Genomic DNA, 24671 nt, shown 5'->3' on the forward strand with positions numbered 1-24671 from the left:
TGCCTGTGCCTTGCAGTTCTCACAGGACAGTTTCAGCTGCACCCCGAGCTGGGCAGGGGAGGCCGGGCAGGGCCAGCACTCCAGGCATGGCTGTTTGACTTTCGGACGGGGCTTTTGGCACAGGGCAGGGTTTCTGCAGGAGCACACATCAGGGGGCTCAGGAGCAGGACAGAGGATGCCCTGCAGATATGGGATGATGCTGGGAGCACGGGGAGCAGGTGATGCATTTGGAGGGACAGTGACTTCAGGGAAGAGTAAAAGACAGGAGTGAGAGGGGAAGGCTCAGCTCCCAAAATGAAGGTGCACAGGGGCAGGGAGGAGCAGGGTACAGGGCCCTTCTCCCTGTGCTCCCATCCCACTCATGTCCCGTGCTGAACACATACAAACAAAATCCCTGAAATCCACGCAAGTCTAGAATTCTCCAATCTGTTTGCTTGAGCAGCAACTGTCACATAAAAGCAAACATCCAAAGCTATTAAATGTACAGTTACAGTTCCTTGCTCTGGCATCTGTGCTGGTGACTTTGCTCCAGTTTCTCCCAAAGCTGTGGACTGATGGCTTTCCCCTGTGTCAGGCGCTCGTGCCCCCAGTGTCTGCACTCCCCACCCAGCCACACACTGTCTGTCTGACATCACATTGCCCTGCTAGAGAAATTATTTTGAGGTCATCACTAGACAAGACTTTTCCCTACTATTTCACACACTCCAGCTGGAAAGAAATCAAAAAATGCTCCCCTCGATATAGTAGAGCTTTCCCATACCAGCAGTGAAGATGAAAATTTATAGTTTTCAGGCTTATGGAAAGAAATTGACACCCCACCTATATGAACTAAAATTTAAAGATGTGTATATGAGGACCATTAGTGTAGCTATTCAGGTTTAACCAAAGAATGGTGATCGGTCCTGTTTCAACACAAATGAGAGCTCTGCTTCAGCACAGTCCTCACCCCACACTCTGAACTGCTTATGCCAGTGTGCAGAGGTTTGGAAGTGCTGATGCCACTGAAGTCAGACTTTCCCTCTTGAAAATAAAGAGAATTTGGGGAGTCAAAGAAATTACAATAGAATGAGCTGTTTCTCTGTCCAATCCCTACAACACAATTTAAAAATCCACTTTAGATCCTCCAGGACTAGATGTGGGACTGAAGCAAAAACCATCAAGCCCAAACCAGGCAGTTCTGGAAAGCTAAGCTCCAGAGCATGCTTGGCCCTCACACCTTGGTCTCTGGCAGTGACAGCAGGGTGTTCCCACTCAGATCTTCTTCCTTGCACCAGTGTTTTGTTGGTCTTTTCTGATTGACATCCTCATTAGTTTTCAAAAGCAAGTGTCTCAATCTCACACACTTGAGGAACTCCAAGGATGGCTGGGAAACCTCCTGCAGGGCTGCTCCTGTCCACTCCTGCCCTGAGGACAGAGGCTTTGCTCCATCCAGCTCCTTCTCCAGACACCCACGGCCCCCCCAAAATTCCACAATTAAATTCAAGCCCAGTTTCTGTGCCCAAAGACAACTGGGCTGACACATGAGCCCAGGCAGTGACCACTGCCCCCTGCACAGGGAGGGCTCAGCACAAAACCTGAGAGGAGTGGGTTCTGCCCCTGCCCCAAAGGACCAGCACAGGCTCCAGAAGCCACCTCAAGTCCTATTCTGGGAACGGGAACAGAACACAGAAGGGCCTCCCACTGGCCTTTCGCCAAGGATAAAATTCACCCTTCTGAACACAGGCCAAGATGATCTTAAGTGACTACTGACTTTTGTTGCCCAACTTGAGTCACCTTAAATGGGCCTATTTTTCAAAGTGTCAGTGCTCAGCACAACTTAGAATCGGGCTCTTTAAGAGAGCCTAATATGACAGGTCCAGTCACTGCTGTAACAAGAAAGACCATTATTCCTCTCTTGTGTGACTTCTTCCAGTCTGGCCAGGCCTTTTATCTTTTTTCCTCTCCCCTCCCTTCTCCTTGTTCTTGTCTTTTTCAGCTTTTTATGAATTTCTGTCAGCTTTCCTCCCTCTCCCCCCCCCTCAAGGTCATGCAGCTCATTTCCACGTTGAACATTTACTCAGAAAGCCAGGTCCTTTCACAGGCTCTCACCACAAATATGCTTTCTGATAAAGTCTGGAGAAAAGAAACTGTAAAACCCAAAACAATGTCAGAAATAAATAAAAAAATCCCACCAGGGCAAAATGGGGCTGTGACAGGGCAGACTCTTTCAACACAGAGAGCTAGCAGGTAAAGCACCCCATTTCACTGCAGTTCTGTGACTATTTTCTTGCTCTCTTTTATAGTTTGCTTTTCTGAATATTTCTGTTTTGCTGTCAGTGCTGTGCCACCTATATGAGTGAGAGTTTTCATCCACAGTGAAACTCACCCTTATTCACAGGTCAGAACTCTCTCAGCCCATGGGCACCTGCTCCTTCATGGCAGTGACCAGCAACCTCAAACCTAACATCTCATCATCTAAGATCCAGTGCTGCTTGGCCTCCATGGCCACTGAGAAATTATAAAGAAAAGTAACTTGGCTGGCTTTTGCCAGTCGGGTCATGGTTTTACACCCAGGAGTACATCTGGCCCAAAATTTCCCAAAGGAAGAGAGGTCCCCATCTCCTTGCTTGCCAAGTCAGTTTTGGGATAACCAGCATACAGTATCAAAAGGCTCCCACCTTCCAAGAGCCCTGAGGGGGTCCCTGAGGACCACTGCCTGGAGGGAAGTCAACTGAAAACAGTTGTCTTCTTTCTCTTGAGACACCAGGGCTCTGCCTCCTCTTCACTCCAGAGTCGCTGCTTTAGGTTTCTTTATTTTGCTACTTTCCTTTTAGGAGCTCACAATGAAAAGCCAGAAATCTGGGGATTGCTCCTAGCAGGAGAGAGCTAATTCCCAGTGATGCTGCCTGCCCTCCACAGCTCTCCCCTGGTTTCTACCTATGGCCTAGAAGGCATCCCACTGCTCCTAGGTGAGCAGCTCCCACCCACTCCCCAGCCCTCTGCCCTGCTGTGGAGCAGACACCTGGCTATCCTGTTTCCGTGGCATCTGACCTTCTCCTGGAGGCTGGCCTTCCATAAACAGGGATTTCTACCTAGGAAAGCCTCAAACCAGTGTCACAGCACTCTAGGTTGTGCTGGCTCTGGTAGCTGGCTGTGGATACCTCGGTGTAGCATGTGGAAGAGTCAGTTTTACTTTAGGAACTGTGCAGAGCCATGGCTCTGCAGGGGAGGAGCACAGCCGACACCAGCAAGAGAAGGTGCCTTGCGAAGTGCCACGGTGGGGCTGTTACAGGGACAAATATTTGGGTCCACCAGCATCACCAGCACTAAACAGAAAAAGAAAGTTACAAATTTTGCCAGACAGTCACAGCCCTGAAAGAAAATACAGAAAAAATACACTCTAATTTTGAGTGCTTTTGTCCACTTGTAACTCTGCCTTAGCGGCACAGCCATGGGGAAAGCAGCACGCTGGTGACAGTGACATTGTCCTGAGTGTCAGCACACTCCAACAGAGCAGGGCAGAATGCTGTGGGACGCTGCAGGGCACTTCGTTGGCCGTCAGGCTCCTGCAGAGGCTGGGCACTGAGCTGGGTGTCACCACACTGCCCAGGCTCCTGTGACCCTTCTGTCTCCCTGGCACGGCCCGTCTCGTCTCACTGAGTGCTGCTCGCCCTCCCTCCCTCCCAATGCGCACATGGCTTTAATGTTTTTATTACCTGTTTGACTCGCTGCCTTATTGCTTCTCCTCTTAATGGGGCTGTAACCGTGGAAACGAGGAATAAACGGCCACCAGAAAATGAGATGATTAAACAGGTCACCCTGGCAAAACAAACTCCGTGTTCACACAGCCCAGGCTGTGTGTGCAGTTTCTGTCCAGGGAAATGCAGGTGGGAGAGAGTGGAAGGGCTGGAACAGGCTTCTGGAACGAGCACACCAGTGAGAGGTATATCCTCAGAGAAGTGTGGTCTCTGCCCAGGAAGAATGGTGCTGTGAACTTCCCAGCAAAGACACGCAAAAAATGGCAAGGTTTGCTGAGGGAAGATGGAAGACAGCGAGGACAAGACACATTCATGTAACTGGGGAAAAAATAGCAACTATGAAGAGTATAAATAGGCTGGACTGAAAACAGAACACAAGTCTGAGACAAGCTGGTATCCTCTGTTGTCCCTGTCTCTGGCATTACCCATGCCTGCCCTCGTGGCAACTCCCAAGGGAGCAGAGAGGCTCTTCTGCCTGCAGCTCTCCAGGTCTCTGGGGCACAGAACCCTGAAGCTGCACTGGTGCTGCCCTGGCAAAGGCACAGCACTGTCCAGTTAAGCACGGCCAGGACCACAAGGAATGGAGGATCTCATGCAGCACAAACTTGGCTTTTCCAGAGCCAGCTGCAGCCAGTGTGCTCAGAGGTCCTTTTCTGAAGCCATGTGGCTGGGAGGAAAGGGACAGGGCCATGAGAGCCAGGAGGAAATGATCACAGCCTGGGTTGGTGCCCAGGCCTGAGCAGGTCACCTCCACCACAGCCTCCTCATGCCAGGGAGTGAGGGTTGGTCCACACCAGCCAGACAAGGAAAAGGTGGGGGGTCCATGTGTTTCCATGCCCCACTGGGTGCTAACATCTGAATGAGATCGCTCAGTCAGGCTGAGAGGTTCAGACCAAATGAGTTTCAGACCAGAATGTTGTTTGTCGAAAACAAAAATAAAACCCTAAAATATGCACACCGCAATCAAAAAAGCACAATCACAAACCAACATTTAAAGTAGTGAGGATCCTGCCAGAATCCCTGTCCTGTTCCAACCTGTCCAAACCCAGACTCATTGGGTGCTGGCAGTCTGGGAAGAGCGGACTTACTCCACCAAGAGCAACAAATTCAGCAGAAGAAATTGGAACGGCAAAGTTTGGCGAGGTGGAGATGCGAGACAACTGCTTGGAGCACACAGGCGACTGGTTGTGCTTTCTTTCAAAAAAAACAGCAGGTGGTTTATGAAAAGGGCCCTATTCTTTAGGGTAATTTGAGCCATATTTCATTGTTTGATAGAAAAATCCTAATATTCATGACCTCCTTTAACTGGAAGAAGTTTGCTCATCTGAATATCAGCCCACAGATAAATGGGAAAATGAAAAATAGAGTAAGACAATGGAAGAGGGGGGAAGGAAAGGGAAAGCAAGGCAGAATCAAAGACAGAATGGAAGTCCAGGAGAGTGACAAAGAGTGACAGGTCTGTGAGAATATGGAAAGGAAGGAGGACATAAAGGAAAGCTATTTAGTAAGAAAAGTTAAATAGTGCAGCATAAAAAAAGGCTGAGAAAAGCAGAGTGAGTGACAGAAAACACAGCAAGAGCAAGCAAAGGAGCTTTCCCCTGAAGTTTCCAAGTGCACGGAACAACTCTGCAGAACTGGGATTCTTGTCCTACTGAGTTTCAGTTAAAAATATTCATATGCAATCGAGAAGAAAAATCAGACCCCCTTTCCCCAGCCTCTGTTCCCTCACCCTCTTCCAATCCGGCCCTCCTCTGCCAACATCTGCTGCCTGCCTTCGGGACATGCAGACGGTAATTACTGCACGAGCAGCTTCCTCTCCTTTCCCTGCTTGCAGAGGGCCACTTGGAGGAGAGCTTCAAGCCACGGAAAGATACCACACACACCTTCACACCACATGGCCAGGAGAAGGGCATGTGGGAGCCAGGGCCATGCCCAGAGAACTTGACAGCACAGGGGTGGGAGGTGGGTGGGTGAAAAGATGGAGATATTTGTCTACAACACACACACCAACAAAACATCCACCTGATCCAAAGGTGGGGGGGTCTGGGGAGAAGCTGGCTTGAGATGTGGAACTCCTCCATAGAGGGGAAGGGGGGTGCTGGAGGAGAGGTGTGCTGGGGAAGCACAGGCAGCAGGAGGAGGACGGGGGGGAGGAGGGCTGCCCTGGGCGAGGCAGCTCAGGGAGTGGATTCATACAGGCATGGAGCTGGCAAACACCAGGCAGAGAGGTGGAGCTGCTTTAATGAGAAGATGCTTCTATGACTCAGGCCTCAAAGGGATTGGTACTTTATTATTTTATTTTTCCATAATAAATTATGCCCTGGGATGCCAGGTCCTGCCGGGTTTTTCTGGAAATACCAGACAAAAGCTGGTGTTGCTGCCTGGCTTTTGACAGTTTCCCATGTATGGAAGCTGAAAGTTCCTGGTTCTTCCTCTGCTTTGCCCTGGCCCATCCAGTTTTGGGAGCAGGGCTGACACTACTGCACCATTCCAACAGAACAGCCCAGCTGGAGCTCTTCACCTCCCAGCCCAGGTCCTGGAGAGACCCCCTTGCAGGTCCGTGACAATCCCACCTTTGGGATGCCAAAGGTGCCTTGGGGCAGGCAGGAGTGGGCTCGGCTCTCCCACACCCCAGGCACCCCACCCTGGCCGGAGGGAGGAGCAGCTCCTGCCCGACCCCCGCACCCATCCATGGACAGCAGCCAGGCCTCATTCACTTATCTCCATCCCCGAGCACCCAGCCCTGGCTCTGGGCTGCACAGGGGAGTATGATTATGCCGACTTTATAGATTAGGAGTTATTCATCCTACACCAAATCCTCAGACTCTGCCATGTCTCACAGACCTGTTCTGGAGCTCTTTGTTAGATTTAGGCTGAACTTGGCCCTAGTTCAGCTCAGAAACTCGTGTTACAAAAATCCCCTGCACAGCCGCCTGTCTGAGGCTGTGGATGGACCGAGCCCACGCCAAGGCCATCGTTCACCCCAGCAGCAGAACAGGGGGGGTTTCACTGCAGAGCTGTGGGAGCACAGACACCCAACACACAGGGCAGACACCATGCTCCTCTTCTCTTGCTGCCAAGAAAGATTCACTTGTGGCAGCGATGATGCAAGTCCACAGAACCAGAGTGTTTGTTCATCGTGGCAGTGTCTTGAGAGTGCAACCTGGGGAACATGAAGTTCAGCACACCACCAACACGTGAGTGTCCAGGAGCGTGGAGGTGGGTGAGTGTCTGGGGCAGACGTGTGTGCTCAGGACAGGGCGATGGGGATGTAGGTGTTGGGTGTGGGGAACACCTTCAGAAATGCGCCACCAGAGCCTGGTGTTTTTACTGATTTCACAAGAGAGGCTCTGCTAAAGTGCCACCTCTCCAAAGCAAAACATGAGCATGTTGGTGAATCATCATTTCACACCCCAAAACCAGGAATGGGTGGCAAAGCTCTCTAGTGAGGCACCAAATCCTCAGGGGATTGTCATAAAATGCACCCAGTGACCTTAGTCTTCCCATCCTTTTCCCTTGTATCTCCTGTTCTCCACCCTCTGCTTTCTCTTGCCAACCTACATGGGTTGTTCAGCTTTTATTCCAAGCATGAAACTGCCTTAGGACTGGAAGCTTTAAGCAGTTTCCCAGCCTCCAGAAATTTTATGGTTTTGTTTCTCCATAGCAGAGCAAACAATTGCTTTGGTACATAGCCACCACACCTAACTCCCAAATGCAACGAGAACTTGGAATTCTTTGGGAAACTTATACAAGAACATATTTTACATGAGTGAAACCTATGCATTTTGTTCACTGTAACTATTTCTGAAGGGACTTGACAAACTTTTAATTTCTGGAATCACCACATGAAGAAAGATGGAAAGTCCCTTGAGAAAGAGATGAAGACTGGTGCCAGGTTAACGCACTGGAAAGAGATGTTGACAGCTGGAGTCAGCCTCTGACAGCTCTATGGATGGGCAACAAAGGGCTCTACAGTTTGGGTGAGGGAAAAGCATCACCATCCCTCTCCAGAACACACTCTGCTCTGCAGATAAAGCCTATGCTTACATGGAACAGCAGTCTAGACCCTCACCTGTGATCAGTGCTACTGCCTGCTCCAACCAGCAGCTCCTGCTAGGGACCAGGAGCCCACCCACAAGAGCTGCACAAAGGAGATGAAGCCCCAGGGCACCAATCCCAGCTGCAGCCCTGCCCTGTGACCATCTGTCAGCCCAAAGATAGCCCCTGGGCTTTGCCCATCCGGGGACTGCCCTGTCACCCTGCCACATCCACCCTCCTGCAGCACCACGGTGACCTGGCTCAGCTCTTCACCTACCTGTGCCCCTCACACACCTGAGCACTGTGTGCCTTCTACATCCTCAAGCCAGTCCTGGCTGCTGTTCCAGCTTGTAGGCCACTGGTCAAGCAGGAACGGGGATTAGAAACCTGCAAGTTTTTCTTTTGTCACCAATTTCTGCCTCCATCTCCCCTGCGAGCCCTTGGACAGGAAACAGGGAGCAACAAGGTCCTGGTCCAAGAGGCTCTCCATCCTCGAAATGGATTTTACCTGTCTCTGAAAGCTGCCTCCATCTCTCACCCCCCATAGCTTTCTCCCTAGGGAAATCAGCCTAAAAGGGGCTAATGGAACAATGTCCCTCTCTCTCCCCCCTCTCATTTTCTCTCTTTTTTTTTATTAGCATTTGTGGAATTTATTCCCAAACTCTCCTAATCTTTCGTACACAACCATTTGATTTGCATAACCCAGCCCCCTCTCATAAAAACTGGCTGCTAGTTTAATTAAAAAATGTAAATTTGCTGTCATCTCGGGGCCTGGTGAATTAGGACGACATCGGCATTTTTTATTGCTGAAGACGTCCAAATTGATCCAGTCCGCATTGAACCGGAGGGGAGGAGACGGTGCCGCGTGGGACTTTTGGCTGGAGGTTCTGCCCCTCCTCTGCTTCCAGCCAAGCCTCCTCTGCCCCCTCTTTGCTTTGCAAAGTGCAGCTGAGGACGAGGACGTTGGTTCTCCCAAACCTCAGCTGGATCGGCTAGCGCGGCCTCTGCAATGTCAGCACTTCTGGGAGCTGAGCCCTGGGTGGCACCTGAGCTCTCCAAACCTTGGGAACGGCTGCATCTTCAAACCCTGGGAGGGAGGGAAGGAGCCCAGGTGGAGGTGGGAGACGCAGCACAGGCAAGGGTTATCTTCACCTACTACAGGACTTTTCACTACTTTCCACTTTTAACCAACTTTTCAGAGGGCGCCTGAACTGTAGGCTGCACAACTGGATGTCAGAGGGAGAGTCATAGAGGCCACAAAGGCTGTGAGGACAGCCAAGTGCAAGGAGTGGGACAGAAAAGGCTGTGTAGGCAAAGCCCTGAGATAAATTCCGCCAGTACTTTCCAATCACAGGAAAGAGGATTCTGTGTAGAAGCATAAACAGTTCGGGAAAACAGAAAGAGAAACTGACAATATGGAAGCTAAACATCAAATATCTGATCCCCTCCAGTCGAGATATCTGTACCATTCCCAGCCAGTTTCAGTACAAGTTGCTTCTTCCCCTCTGGGACTCTCAGAGTGGAACGGCGCAGTGCTCGCACACATCAGCCAACCCCACTCTGTCAGTGGCAGACACGGTTTAGAGGGACTCCTAAGACCCAGCAGACAGAGCACAGGTGAGGAAACAGGAGTTTTATCTCAGAGGTCATCTTTCTGGTCTTTCCGTGAGTTATCTCTCTATAGTGCCAAAGCAGTAGAAACACTCCTATGGACTTGGAGCAGCTTTGAAGCATGTTCTCCAGGTAATAGCTGGGGACTGCTTGGTCCTTGGTGGGAAGGTTAATCCCTGCCCTGCTAAACCCTTCTCCCAACAAACAGTCTTCACGGGGTAGGTTTAAGCCATTTGAATGCTTCCCACCCAACAGGTATCTCAGAGAACTACTGGAAAGGGACATGAGCACTCAAACCAACTGCCTGGGAACCTTTTGTAGAGCCTGAGCTCAGGAATGACACCAGCCCTGACTGAGCCAATGCCTCCCAAAAGATCTGGTCAAAAAGAAAAAGTTGTCACCAGCCCAAAGAAGGTGTTTCTATCAACTGAGTGTTTCAAACAACGGCAATGATTTGATAATGACACAAAATGACCCTTTGAGTGGGAAACTGGGTATTCCTCTGCCCATTTACCATGGGTGCCTTGGTCCTCATTCTGAGGTCAGTTCCTACAATCTCATTCCAAGGATAACGAGGCTGGGGAACAGTTTCCCAAAGGAAGTGACAAGCACCCAGTCAGTCAAGGTATTTAAAACCAGACTGGCAGAAAGTCACATTGTAGGGAACATCTTGCCACATTCCTGCGCAGATGGACTCAGTCCACAAATTCTTTTCAGCCCTTAACCATTGCTAACATTTCTGGCCCTAAGAAGGTCCACGCAAGGATTGACTGAGCTGAGAAAGCCCTCAGCAAGAGCAGACTGTCAGACCCCACATACCGAGTCCCTCTGGGAAAGAAACCCCTCTGGACCTGCCTCTGCCAGCTGGCAGCTGGTACGAGCAGCCCTCGGGCTCTGCCTCTGGAGAGTCACTGCCCGAGGGCTTGGAGAGAATTCAAGAGGCAGCAACCGAGGGAGATAAGCTAGCCCAAGCAGATAAGGGTTAGAGGTGGTGATTATGGGGCAGGTCTTTGCCCCAAGATCATGACAAGACGGGTTCACCCACACAGCCCGTAATGCTGACTTCAAGAGATCTCCCCGGTGCTCATTTCCATGGCTTCCTGCAGCCCCGGGTTCCCACACTGGGGACCAAAGCCCAGGTGTCACCTGGGCGCAGCGGTGGCCGGGCTGAGCACCCGCAACACCTCCGGGGCGAAGGGGGGGGTCCCTTTTCTGGGGAGGGGGAACCCCACGGGGCAGCGGGAGGGGCTCCAGCCGGCAGAGGGCACTGCGGGCCCGGGGCACAGCCCTGCCCGCCCGGGGCACCCCGGCTGGGACTGCCACAGCTCCTCCGCAGAGATGGAGATCGGGCTAAGTCACTGCCTATTGCTCTTTAAAGCATTTGCCCTCCCGCAGTTTCACCACATCCTGGGTTAACTCCTGGGCTGCCCACGCAGCATCCCGGGTTCTCCATCTGGAGGGAGCAGCCGCCCGCCCCCGGCCGGACCAGCAGAGCCAGCACCGCCCGCAGGTGGAAGCGGCTCTGGAGCCACCCGGGTCCTGATATCAATGGGAGAAATAAGTAAATAAATGGAATAAACGACGACAAAATTATCCTCTCGCTGGCAATATCAGAGTGCATAGTTCAGGCCCAGTCAATCATCAACCAGTTTATTACCATCTTACTCCTTATTAAAAAAAAACAACACACACACACACACACACACACACACACACACACACCCTGGCAGTAATTACCTGGACCGTGGCACACCGCCAGGGCAGGCCTGTTTGGCTCATTGCTGCCATTTGGTTTTAAAATGGCAAGGAAAGCTTTACACCATTTTGGAGGAGCAGGTACAGTTGTGTCAGCCAGTGGTGGGACCTGGGCCCAAACAGGGGGGTAACATCACCCAAGGGATCGATTCCTACTAAACTTTGAATCTGCACATTTTGTCAGATCCAAGTGAGACGCTGATCCAGACGGTCCCAGGACTGGAAAACCCACCAGCACTCGGAGCCCCGCAGCCCCTGGCTGAGCCACACTCTGGCCTGACAGAACTGCCCACCAGGACTCCAGCAGGGCCACCAGCCCAGCCCAGCCCCAGGCCAGAGCCTGCCCTCCATCCTGACACCTGATCAAAAACCAGGGGACAGGCCACAAAAAGCTGCAATCAAAAACACACCCCACCCCAATACTAGGGCCTGTAATCTCAAACCAAAACATTGCCCCAGCTAGGCCACCTTCCCTCCTCCCTGCCTGATGTGCAGGGGTGGGGGAGGTCTCACACACCTCACATGGAAGGACAAAAACAAACCCATCCCAGATATGCCTGGGACGAAAAAAAAAAAAAAAAAAAAAAAAGAAACCCCAAACCAAAAAACAACTCATTAAATGTAATAAGCAGCCTCTTCATCTGACACTGCCTTGTCCCAAATAAATTAAATTCCTTTTCATTTAGGCAGTACAGGAACCTGACAAGCAACCTTTACCACCGACACGCCAGAGCTCGGGAGGGAGGGAGGGGGGGGAAAAATGAAAGAGAAAACAACCCACACAAACTTACAACAAACACAGAGGCAGAATCATTTCAAAACCCCCACAAACTTCCCCTGCGCATCCTCCCGCGGCCAGCCCGCTCCTGTCCCGGCCCCGCCGCCGGGAGGGACCGGCGGAGGGAGCGGAGCCCCGGCTCAGCTCGGCGGGAGCAACTTCCGTGAAACAAGTGAAAGAAGCGGAGTGAAAGAGGCACAGCGAGCCCCCCATATCCCCCCGCATCCCCCCGCATCCCCCGCACCGCCCGGCCCGCCCCGCACCGCGCAAAGCCAACAAAAGTTTCGGTGCGGCGGCGGCTCCGCGCCCCAGAGACAGACGGACAGACAGACGGACAGACGGACCGCGCTGCCCGAGCGCCGCGGAGCGCCGGGATCCCCGAGGAGCGGACAGCGCTCCCATCCCCTCCGCATCACCCCGAGCGCGGCACCGGCACCGGCACCGGCACCGACCCGGGGGCTCCGCACAGAGAGAGGGGCGGGCGGGGGGCCGGGGGCAGGAAAAGGACAATTGTGCTGTACTTACCATAGTCGGAGAGACGAAAGCCGAATTCACTTAAATAATCAACTTTCATAATACTTAATTAATACCTAATTGCGGCTGATTGCTCCCGAATAACAAGTTGTTTAAAGCACTGATGTCATTGCCGTGCCGGTCCTCCCCGAGTCACTTTGGCAGCGGGGCCGGGGGCGGGCGCGCCGCCGCGGGGGGCGGGGACGGGCGGGGAAGGGGCCGCCCCTCGCCGGGCCCAGCCGGGGGAGCTGCGGGGCCGGGCCGGGTCGGGCCGGGTCGGGTCGGGGGGTACCGGCGGCGGGGTCACCTCGGGCAGGCCCGGAGCGCGGTCCCGGCACGGCGGGGAGGGAGCGCGGGGCTGCCCCGCACGGAACAGCCCGGCCGCGGTGCCCGCTGCCATCGCTGCCATCCCTGATCCCTGCCATCCCTGCCATCCCTCCATCCCTGATCCCTGCCATCCCTGCCATCCCTCCATCCCTGATCCCTGCCATCCCTCCATCCCTGATCCCTGCCACCCCTCCATCCCTCCATCCCTGCCATCCCTGATCCCTGTCATTCCTGATCCCTGCCACCCCTGCCATCGCTGCCATCCCTCCATCCCTGCCATCCCTGCCATCCCTGATCCCTGCCATCCCTGATCCCTGCCATCCCTGCTATCGCTGCCCTCCCTGCCACCCCTCCATCCCTGCCATCGCTGATCCCTCCATCCCTCCATCCCTGCCATCCCTCCATCCCTGCCACCCCTGCCATCCCTCCATCCCGAAGCCCCGGAGCGGTGGAGGGAGCGCTGTGCAGTGCGGGGATGGGATGGAGGGGCTGTACGGGCCCGGAGGAGCCGCACCGACCGGAGCCCCGGTACCGGCAGGGCAGGGCCCGCGGGCAGGGCATGGGGGGCTGTCCCCGGGTCCCGGCAGGGCAGGACCCGCGGGCAGGGCATGGGGGGCTGTCCCCGGGTCCCGGCAGGGCAGGGGCCGCGGGCAAGGCACGGAGGGCTGTCCCCGGGTCCCGGCAGGGCAGGGCCCGCGGGCAGGGCATGGGGGGCTGTCCCCGGGCCCGGCGGGCGGTGCGGGGCGCGCTCCGAGGAGCCCTCGGGGCACCCGCGGGTGTCACAGCCCTGGAGGCATCTTGTCCTCAACAGGATCGCCCCGCTCTCCCCCTGAACGCCGGGCCCACGGGAGGAGTGGGGAAAGAGGCCCCTTTTGCCGTGAATTTCCTCATTTTTTGTGGCTTTATTTTTCTAAGTAGCAAAGAATGCGAGGGAGGTTCTGAGAGGTGTGTTGGGTAAACACAGATATAAGCCTCTTTCTTTAAAACAAACGAGCAGATTATTTACCTGATTAAATAGGTATTTTGAGCAGGTTGTAGGCTGTTTTTTGTGAACACACCACGTTTGGCTCCAGGATTTTGGCAGAGCTGGGCTCCTCACCGGGGCTCACACGGAGGTGCCCATGGACTTACCAGCTTTAAAATCCTTTTAATAAGCAGAACTTAATGTGCTTCCCAAAGGAGGCCAGCATCATTACCCCACTGGGGATGGGGAAACTGAGGCAGCAGTGAGGGAAGTGACTTGCCAGAAGTGGCCGGACAGGTTAGTCACAGGGCTGGAAGGAGTCCAGGTGTGTTTGGCTCCATGCACCAGGATGTGCTGCACCCAGATAGTGTCCTGAGCCCAGAGACGCAGCACAAACTGCAGCTCATCACCTCAGCAGGGCTGCATTTGCATGGGCAGAAACGCACAGGCAGCGAAGCAGGCCAGAGGGCAGGGAGAGGGAAGAGGAGAGGGGAGTCATTTGTGGAAACCACAAATATTCTGCCTTCTCTCAGAAAAAAAAATCTAAACAAAGTCTAGTGAAACAGAGTCACCCAGAGACCTTCCAAGGCAGGAGGTACGTGGGGACAGCAGTGTCAGGCAGGAGGCAGGTGTGCCCTGTCTGGGGCTGCCCAGCCATGCAGCAGTCCTGAACAGAGCCCTGGATGGGACTCACCTTTCCACCTGGTGCAGTCAAACTCCTGCTTTATCAGCATTGTCCAGACTTCCCCAATCACTGGTTTCTAACCACAGCACCAGCTCTGATCAGCGCTGTCGCCCAGTGCTGCCTTTAAAATGCTGCCTTCATTTGGCCCCAGTGCAGGCACCAGCTCACCCAAAATCAACCATAGCCCTGAGCAGAGCCTGCCCTGGTCCCTACACCTGAATCAGGCACTACAGATATTCCTGCCAAGGAATATCCCACCCTGACAAGTAATGAACAGAACCAGGATTGTTTGTGCAGGCTCTGTAATAGCTCAGTTTGGACTCAACACTTCCTTCCAGGTTTGAGTTTGCTGACAGGTCCCCTAAGTTCACTGCACTTTATGTCAAATGTCTTCATTTCTGCTTCTCCTGTGAACTTAATATTTAAGGAGTGGGAGTTCTGCTTACCAATGCTGTTCCCTAAGGGAGTGGGCCCCAGCTCTATCTCCAACTCCTCACAAAGGGGAACACACTTTTTAATGCAGATATGTCACTACACATACACAGCCCCACAGACCCTCTAAACATACCTGTACTTCTACGTGCACCGAGCTGAGCACGTTCACACATCAGTATACAAATGTTCCCCACCCCTCCCATCCCAGCATGCACACGGAACATGCATATGCCCTCCACAAAGAAGATGATACTCTGTGCTCACTGACATTCAAATATACACATATCCATACACCGTGACACACATGAACCCACACACACAACCCAAACACACCTGGAGGATCCCCTCCACAGATTTCCCACTGTCCCTCCCACTCCTCCTTGCAGGAACAACTTGCCAAGGTGTTTTTTCAGGTGAAATCCACGCCCTACAGCTGACGCAATGGCAAGGCCTGATTTCCTATCTCAGCGATCTCCTGTCACAGGATCAGGTTTTATTTCCCCATACTCCCTCCCTTTGCCTCTTACCCAAGGAAAGTTGGTTCTTTCCTCTCTCAAGGGCTCTGAGTCTTTCTGCTCCTGTGCCCCCCATGAGAGTAGCATCTCCCTTCCTTCCCTTTTCCCTACAGGGTATGGATCCACTCTGAGGAAAAGCTGCTTCTGATCATGGTATGAAGAGACTCCTGGACTCTCCAGGAGCACTCAGGGGAAGGCAGCACCCCTCACCCTGCCCTGAGCTGTGCTTCTGTGTGATGGTGAGGGCAGCCCTCTCCACTCCCACCACGTCTGCCCTTCCGTGGCAGGTGAAGAGATCTCTCCGTGTCCCTTTCCACCCTCCCAGGGGCATCAGGAGCTCTTGGTAATTAATGTTTGCCAGGTGCTCAGAGATCCTCAGATGAAAAGTGCAATGGGAGGGGGAAGGATGATTAATTTATTATTATTACAGTTTAATGCTTTCCCCGCAGACAGTGTGCCAGGGCTGAGCAGGGGGTGAGTCACACTGAGATGTGGGACATCCCCCTTTTTGTGTCTCTTCTACCTTTGTTTTTTATGCTTAGCCCATTTTCTTGGCAGTTTCTCCCTCCTTAGCTGCAGCTGGCCTGGGGGCCTGGGACTGTGCTCTGGATTCATGTGGGATCAGGGCGCTGGCTCTCAGATTGTAGGTTGGAGATCTGGCAGTGCTGTGCCCCTCCTCCTGCTCCTGCTTGGGGAGTCTATTAGGCAAATGCTCTTGCCCTATTTCTGTAATTTTGTTTGATTTCTGTTTCGTCAAGGGAGGTGCCCAGAGGCCTCGGGGCCTGGGCGGCAGGACCAGACAATCCATACTTTCTTTCCCTTTCCTTCTCTTTCCCTCCTTCCTTCTCAATTCAGTTTCAATCACATTATTGGCACAGGGCTCCCAGAACCCCTTGCCAAAGCAGCTGTGCTAAGTCTCAGCATGCTGGGGTGGGCTCTGCTGGGAGCAATTCTGCCATTTACTGTTCCTTTGGCCTTACTCAAGCAGTTTGACACCAGGTCCCCACCATGTGGCTACTGCTTTTCCAGGCACTCCACAGCTTCCAGAATCTGCTGGAAGCCAACACTGCTCATCTCTTGACCACTGCCCAGAGGGAGTGACTGTACTGGATACGGGCCATACGGCACTGAACATACATGGCATGTGCTCCACAGGGGCCCAGGAAGACTTGGGGGAAAGGAGTGGCAGGGGTTTGAATGCACTAACAATTAGTTACAACTTAGTGCAGCAATTAAAAGCGCAGCCTGGGGATTTCAGGGTGAGGAGGTAAGGGCATAGTCCTAGCCAGGCAGCAGGTCCAATAGGGAAGGTACCTGGCACTCAAAAGCAAGTGCTCTGCCTGCAAAACCAGCAAATACCACCTTGAACCATCCCAAACCCCACAAAGCCCCTGAGCCAGGGCTTGGCAAAGCAGGCAGCTGGGATGGGAAACTGCTGCCCAAGGATGGGTTCCAGACTGAGCAAAACCTATTCCTGCAGTGCATGGGATAAGCACAAAATGAAATGGTGATTTCTGTCTAGAGGATCTACAAGCCAGCTTGTGTTCCTGCAGAAACACGCTGGGATGCAAACGAAAACATGAGCACATGCCATGTGCACACACAGAGACACATGAAATGCACAGAAACAGGAAGCCCTGTGCATGGTCCTGCAGCACCCAGGACAGGGCTGGATTGTCATGGATGTTTTAGCAGAGACTGTCCTGCTCTGGACACATGTGGAAGGCCTAATGGCAAGGAGATATCAAGGGGCACTGGCTAGAGAGGAGTTACCACCCCAGCACCTCTGTCCTGGCATGGGCTGGGCAGATCAGTAAAGGCTCCCACCACGCAGCCCAGCAAGTAACAGAGATGGGGCAGGTCGAGAGACAGGCTGGATTTCACAGGACTCTGACACTGTGAAGTAGGGCTGATATCCATAAATTCACTCTGGATTTGATGTGGCTTGAGCAGGGGCAAGAGGAGAAAGGAGGGAAAGCAGAGGGAACCTGGCACATTGTTTTCTCTGTTCTACCTGCCCCATCACTGGCAGGGGCCATGTCACCTCTGCTCTCATGCGGGGCACTGAGGCAGGTACAGAGCACTGTCAGGGACTGTCCCCAAGGAAGAAGTCACTCATTCATTAGAAGTGAAAATGAGAGGAGCTGATGGAGGAGGTAAGAAATGGGCAGTAGACCCAGGACTGCACACAGTGAGGACTGACTGCTCTTCCTCCTCTGGGATGTGACAGCAGGATCCTCACCAGAGCACAGGGAGGGAAGGCAAAGTGTCTCCTCGTTGGGGGAGCTGGTGGTGGGTGCGTTCCGAGAGCTGCCCGAGATGCGGTACCCGTGTACCCATGGGCTGGCCCTGCTTGTGCCACGGGGCGGCCTGAGCTTCAACGCTGCTGACACAGGGGATGTGCCAGCGTGCCTGCCAGTGGCTCTGAGCGACCGGGAACGTGTCGTGCAGGCACAGGATCCCTGTGCCGAGGGGAGCAGAGACATGGCCGGGCAGAGGCTGGATCCAGGTGCCGAGGGGCACAGGATCCCTGTGTCGAGGGGCGCAGAGACATGGCCAGGCAGAGGCTGGAGCTCTGTGCCAAGGGGCACAGGATCCATGTGCCCAGGGGCACAGGGGCAGCACCGGGCAGAGGCTGGATCCGTGTGCTGAGGGGCACAGGATTCTTGTGTCAAGGGGCACACAGACAGCTACGGGCAGAGGCTGGAGCTCTGTGCCAAGGGGCACAGGATCCGTGTGCCCAGGGGCGCAGGGGCAGGACCGAGCAGAGGCTGGAGCTCTGTGCCCAGGGACACAGGATAGATGTACCCAGGGGCACAGGGGCAGTGCTGGGCACAGGCTGGATCCCTGTCCCGAAGGACACAGGATCCCTGTACCCAGGGGCACAGGGGCAGCACCGGCAGAGGCTGGAGCTCTGTGCCCAGGGACACAGGATAGATGTACCCAGGGGCACAGGGGCAGTGCTGGGCACAGGCTGGATCCCTGTACTCAGGGGCACAGGGGCAGCACCGGCAGAGCCCGCACAGCCCCGCGGAAGCCTGGCACGGCCCCCCGGGAGCCCTGGCCAGGGCCGGGCGCGGGAGCAGCGGCGGGCGGTAAGTGTGAGGCAGACGCAGCGATTGCATTACTGAAGGAGCCCGGACTGGCAGTGCCGAGCTATCGTCCCTGTAATCCTGTTAGCCAGCAATCTCCATTCCGAAAGAGCTTCATTTCTTTGTGAATATTTGTAAACTAGATATCTAATGGAAAATTATAGGAAAATTATAGTGAAATTCATGACGAAGAAATCCGATTAGCCCTAATTCAATTATGCCATCTTAGCCCACACAGCACATTTCCCATTTTTTTCCCATAAATACCAATGCCAGGGGTCCGGGTAATCAAATAAAACTGAAAATCATCTTCCCATTAAATTCAATTAGCTGCAATTTCTAAAGCCTATCAGAGATTTTAATTACTAAATTATAAAATTCTCCAATGCTAAATTGAAACTAAAAAAATTGCACATCCTTATATTTCAGAAGAAAAAAACCCAGCAGAAACCTTGAAAAATACCCTTCTCCTCCCATCAGCATCCACATGAACACGGTCCTGGGCAGGCTTCACCAGAGAAATGAGTGCAGAGGGAAATGAGCAAGGCCTAGGGAAGAAGGTGGCTACCTCTGGGAGAAAGCGTGTGGATATCAGCTGAGATTAAAACCTAAAATCCAGTCCTAGTTTAGCTGAGCTGGGCTGGAAGAGGGAAGGGGAGAGGCTAGCAGTCTGAGCAGTGTCTTTGCTCCCTTTTCCCACACCAGCTCCTCGGCTCTGGCAGGTTTTCTGAGCTGCTGTGCCAGGCACCAGTGACAGGCCACCGCGCTCCCGCAGCCAGTGAAACAGCCCAGGCTCTCGAGGAGCTGGAACGGGTTTTGCCTGCAAATGGGCTCGGTGAGGCAGTCCCTGGAGCCTCCGTGTGCCAAAGCCAGGGCAGGAGAGCTGGTGATGCCCAGAGGGAAGCAGGAGGGCAGATGCTAGCTTTGTGCTTCTGATAAAACTTCTTGAATAATGGCCATGCAAGCCTGGTCCTGACACTGAATTAAGGGAAGCTGGAGCCCTCAGCAAACTGATTTAGCTTGAAGCACTACTTCAGCAAACACGTGGGATGTTCCAGAGGAGGGGGGATGTAATCACCCTTTTCTGATAGCACAGGGAACTCTCCGAGTTCACAGAGGCACCAGGCAGGCAAGCCCATCCCTAAACTGTTCTTTATTCAACAACTAAACCAAGCAGGCAAACGGGGAAACCAACAAAGCCTGTGCCTACAGATGCTCTCTTCCAGCCCTGCTTCTCTGGGGACCAGCATGGCAGTGAGGTGTCGAGGGGCAATTAACTGTGTGAACAAGCAGGGAAGCTCAGCTCTCCAGTTACAATACCTGACCCTCCGTGAGGCAGCAAGAGTGAGGATTTTTTGACACTGCTTTTATGCCAGAGAGCACTTTTGCGTGGTACCCTAAAGGGTTTATTCACGTGCAAACATAAACGAAGCCAGTTTTCTCACAGCTCTAAATAGAAGCTCAGGTTGCCCAGAACCAGGCCGATACTTGGTTTAATTTACTGGGCACCCGAAAGTTGCCAGCAGGGAGTTGCCCGCAAACAGAACAACAACAAAAAAGTTAATGATCTGGGCTTTTTCTTTAATAAATAGGCAAACTGGCTGAGCCGGATTGTTGGCTGGGATTCGTCTCCCCTTTATCACCCTGGAGCTTCTGTGACACATTCTCCAAATCATCAGCATTTTGCAATTTGAGGTCGTTACCAAATAGTATTTTTTTGCCAAGGAAGGGAGAAAAATAAATTAATAATTAAGAAGCCCAAGCAGGGAGAGGCTGTGGGTTGAATGGCGCTGCCACCTCCGCGGGGATTGCTCAGGCACCTGGCAGCCTGCCCAGCGTGCACCTTGGTCGCTGTCTCACCCTGGAATGTGGTGCTGGCACCCAAGTGCTACTTGATTTTACTACGAATTAATCAAAGTCTCTTTTGCAAATGTCTAACACTAAATCACCACTGGCTGGGCTTCAAATGCAATTCCCCTGTTCCAGGGTTTTGGTGCAAGGAGATTACCAGCTCCAGGTGAAGAGCTGAAGGGGGTTTCCTCTCTGCACATCTTCTGGTTCTCCAAGGCATCAGCCTCTCCCAGCTGGAAGGAGAATAGATTTCCCACAAGTCTTCTCCTGCTCAGAGCAGGTAACCACACAGACATCCAAGATATGCTGGGATAAATTCGTCTGTGCTGCCTGACTGGAGTGTAGTTACACCAAAAAGGAATTTGGCATGACTGTGAGCTGACACAGGCGGGAGAGCACTGCCTTGGCAGCTTGGGTGTGCCTGTGACCCCACGTTTATGGGACTGTGGAAGCATCTCCCCACAGGACGACACGCAGAAGTGTCTACCTGCCTGCGTGGGTATGGCTGTCTGCACACCTGTGCACATGGATGGGCATGGCCTTGTGGCACTGTGTGGGCACTTGGCCACATGTGTACGGGGCTGTGCAGTTAGATGTGGCTGCCCACAGACATTCTCTGAGGGTGTTCTTGCCATGGTAATGTGCACATGTCTCATTTGTCTCCGAACCTGTAGTCCTGAGCCCCATCCCTGCTCTGTCCAGCCCCCCAAAAGGCGGTTTGGATGGCTGATGATCTGGATGGCATCAGCACATGTCCTTGCACTGCTCCAGCAACACATCACTCCCTCCCTGAGCCATGGGCGAGCTGTATTCCCCTCTCCACATTCTGCCTGTCTCAGAGCCCTTTCATATTTTCAGTGCTCACTAGACCGTGAATTCACCTTCATACCAGTTACAGGGTTATTTAGCTTCTCCTGACACTGATAACCACCAAACTTTCACTGGCAGCTCGGCTTCCTCCCAGGAGACATGCAGCACTCCTCTCTCCCATGCCATGGTGAGCCCACCCACACACACCCACCAGGAGCACTGGGGCAGATGCCCTAGTGGGACACAGTGCCTCAGAACTGCTCACCCACCAGCCACAGCCACTTATCCCCAGCCCACATCTACACTGCGAAAAAGAGGAACAGAGGAAAAGAGTTAAAAACTGAATGGAAAGAATGAATTAGAGGAGAAGGGAAGAGAGAGACAGAAGGGGAAAAGGGTGATAAAGCAAAACCAGTACAAAGAGAGGAGGAAAACCCTCTAGGACAACAGAGAAAGGATCCGGGAGGGAGGCAGGAAGGGCACAGGAATATACCACGGGGTTTTCCCCCTGCATACCCCACAAAGCAACACTCCAGCAGTTGACACCAACATATTCCACGTCTCTCCCTGAAATCTTTGGGATCAACTAGACAGCCCTTGTACAGCAGCTGGACTAGCTGTGCATGGGCTGGAGCACTGCTGAGGAGTAATGAGGATGATCAGCCTGTATGGGAAACATGGGATTGGCCCCAGGGTGCCTGAAGGCCACCAGAGTGCAGAAAACCCCAAACAGGAGGATGAAACCTCTCTGCAGGGCCAAGCACAAGGAAGGTCAAGCCTGTCCTTCCCACTGATCCCCTGTCACAAGGAAACTCTACTCTACTTTGCTGGCCCAGAACCACTTCTGCCACTCATGCTCCCACTGGCTCTGAGCCACTGTTGCCTGTTCCCCCCACTGCAGACCTGTAAGGCACCTTTTTGACAGCTTTCCCCTCCCCTGCCACTGCTCCCATCTCTTGGCATCACATCTTTGGCACAAGGCCTTGCTGCTCACCCCTGGCCTCGTGGGCTTGCTCCCTAGTCCCCTGCATTTTCCCATTCTGACTGAACAATTAATTCCCAGCTGAAACAACTGCTGCAGCGACATTTCACTCTGAAACCAAGCATGTGCTGACAGCGAGTGGCATCCCCAAGAGCTCCTGCTTGGCCCCCAGGGCTGTGCAGGGCCAGACAGTGCTGACAAGGTGCACAAGCCGCTGCACAACTTGTGGTACCTCTTCCCATCTGTGTGGCTCCCCTGGCTCTGCCCCAAGCTGTGCCTGCAGCAAGTCACCCATCCCACTGTGGCCATCCCCATCGCCCATCCCACACAGCCCCTTGGAGCAGACTGACCCCATATCCCAGGAGACAAATTCCCTCCTCCTTTGGCCCAGGGATTTCATCTCTGCTGTAACAAAGAACTCAAAGCTGGAACTTCATTATGCTCCCACAGCCGTGGGATAAGGATAAACATGATTCCTGTCACTCCCCCAAGTGTTCAACGATATGTTCCCACAAGCACAGGCTGTGCACAGACACAGGTCTGCACACATAACATGGAACAGCATGGAAAGGGAGCTGATGGGGGACAGAGCTGCTCTTGTCCCTCAGGCAGTTGTTGCTGGCTCCACCTAATACCAGAGACTGCAATACAGACGGAACTGGTGTGACTTCTTGAGTTGTCCGGGGCAAAGCCAAGAGCTGGATTTGATGATCCCATGTAGATCCCTTCCAGCTCAGGATATTCCGTCACTCTGTGGTTCTATGATTCTGTGAACTGCAAAAGCCCAAAGGGGAGAGAACAGGATGACCAAAGCAGTAGCCCTGGCACAAGTTTATCACAGTTAAAGGCTTTTGGCACAAATTCTTCACACCCAAAACTTTCCCCTGTCCTCCAGCTTCTGCAGGATGGTTCCTACCACTGGAGCCTCTGCTGGCTTTGCACGGCCACCCTGCAAAGGCAGATCTGTGGAAGGACAGCAGAGACACCCCTGCGGCCTCACCTGCCCCGGGAGCACACCCCAGGGCTCCTGCTTTCCTCTATCACCACGAAAAAAAAAAAAAAAAAAAAAGCTCTGTGCAAACAATAGATCAATAGAGCCCCCGCCTCTTCGGAAGGAAAACAAACACCCGGATCACCGCAAATTAGAGAATGTTTCGCTTCACTTCATCCAAACAGGCTGACAATTTTTTTGGGTTGTTGCCACGGTGACAGAGTAACACAGCGTTCAGCCTGTTGCAGAACAATCAATTAAGTTAATGCCTCGGAGTGCCTGTTTACCCTTCCATTTAGGAGGTGCTGCTCTCCCTCACGCTTTCTCTCTTGCTTGTTTGAGGTTTCTCATCCTTTGCTTCCTGCTCCTAGTTCTTCTCTATTTAACCTAAAAATAAAGTCCCTACCCTAACTACCTTCTGCTTGTAAGGAGCCTCCCACTTTTTGGAATGATCGCTTGGAATAAAGTTTTTCCTCCCTCTGACTGCTGTCATTTCATGTTCCTTCCTGGAAAAACTGGGGATTTACCTTTACCTTGCAGAGTACTGCCTTGTCCCCTCCTCCTGGTCTGCTCAGGAACTTGCCAAGTTTCTAAAGGCCAGCTCTAAACATCCCCTTGGGAGAGTGGGTACCTTCAGAGTAACTGCTTTTAACAAGATGAAGTAACTTGAACTAAAGACCTATGAAGTGATCCGCACCCTTCCACTACTGCTGTTTTTTACACTGTGAGCTGTAACCATAAATGAAGAACCACCTTGTGCTAAATGCTCTTTGGAAAGGAGAGCTATAAAAGGGCCTCACAAGAGTCTAGGTCTCATCCTATGGTCCATGTCAAACGAAACTCCTAAATATTTGCTTAAATGATTTTGGCTTAAGCAAAACTCAACCTAGTGCTCAAAGCATTGTGCTGAACTGAGCCTATGCCAGGAGACTTTAAAGGGGGCACCATGGCCAGGAGACTATGGCAGATCCATCATTCCAATCCTTGAAAATAAAGGATGCCAAAACATCTCTTGGCTCTGCCCTGATCACTAGCAGTCTGCCAGGCCTTTCACAGGCCCAAATGCTCCTGCCACTGATCTTGTGGCATTATTTCCTATCTCTCAGGCAATGTGAGAAGTTACACTTGGCTGTGTAGCTTCACTGCCTGTCTGCAGCCACTTTCTGTCCCTTGCCCAGTGAGCAGCAATAACTGCCCTCCCTCTTCCCCAACCCTCCTGCAGACTGCAGCATCAAAACAACACCTCCAACATCCTGGGTGAAAATGAAAGTGAAATCACTTTCACCGGAGAGTGAAAGGATTTATCCAAGCCCAAGCCTGAGATATAATTCAGGGCTTCTGTCTCCTGATCTCTCTGTACCTTCCTGCTGTCTTTCTCATCAACACAATATTCCTATGCTTTTCTTTGAAATCTGAGGAAAAGTGTCCATCTCCCTTGTATCCTCCTCCTAAAGGAAAAGAGAGGCAAGCATGATGTGAAAACAGTAAAATTCTGTGATACTGTCTTCTCATCCTGCCACTAGCAACAAGTGCCTCAATGTAAAGTAAACATTAATTTAGTATTGAACAGATGGAAAAAAACTGTAG

General features: G+C 52.8%; 1 protein-coding gene across 5 annotated transcripts in view; it reads right to left on the bottom strand.

Annotated features, from left to right (window-relative positions):
• Positions 1-24671, bottom strand: part of CASZ1 (castor zinc finger 1) — a gene marked incomplete at its 3' end in the record, with an annotated part of 102125 nt that overhangs the window by 73126 nt on the left and 4328 nt on the right. For 2 of the 5 annotated variants that reach the window (XM_083876826.1, XM_083876831.1), the window contains exon 1: positions 12445-12579. The exons of 1 other annotated variant lie outside the window; for it this stretch is intronic. In XM_083876826.1, coding sequence (XP_083732952.1) covers positions 12445-12493 — 49 coding nt within the window. In that variant the 5' untranslated portion in view covers positions 12494-12579. Of the gene's footprint in view, positions 1-11932; positions 12214-12444; positions 12580-24671 lie in introns of those variants that run through there. 2 more of the 5 variants (XM_083876827.1, XM_083876828.1) reach the window with 2 other exon arrangements.

This window comes from Zosterops lateralis (assembly GCF_965231275.1).
Source record: "Zosterops lateralis genome assembly, chromosome: 22".
Classification (NCBI taxonomy): Eukaryota; Metazoa; Chordata; class Aves; order Passeriformes; family Zosteropidae; genus Zosterops; species Zosterops lateralis.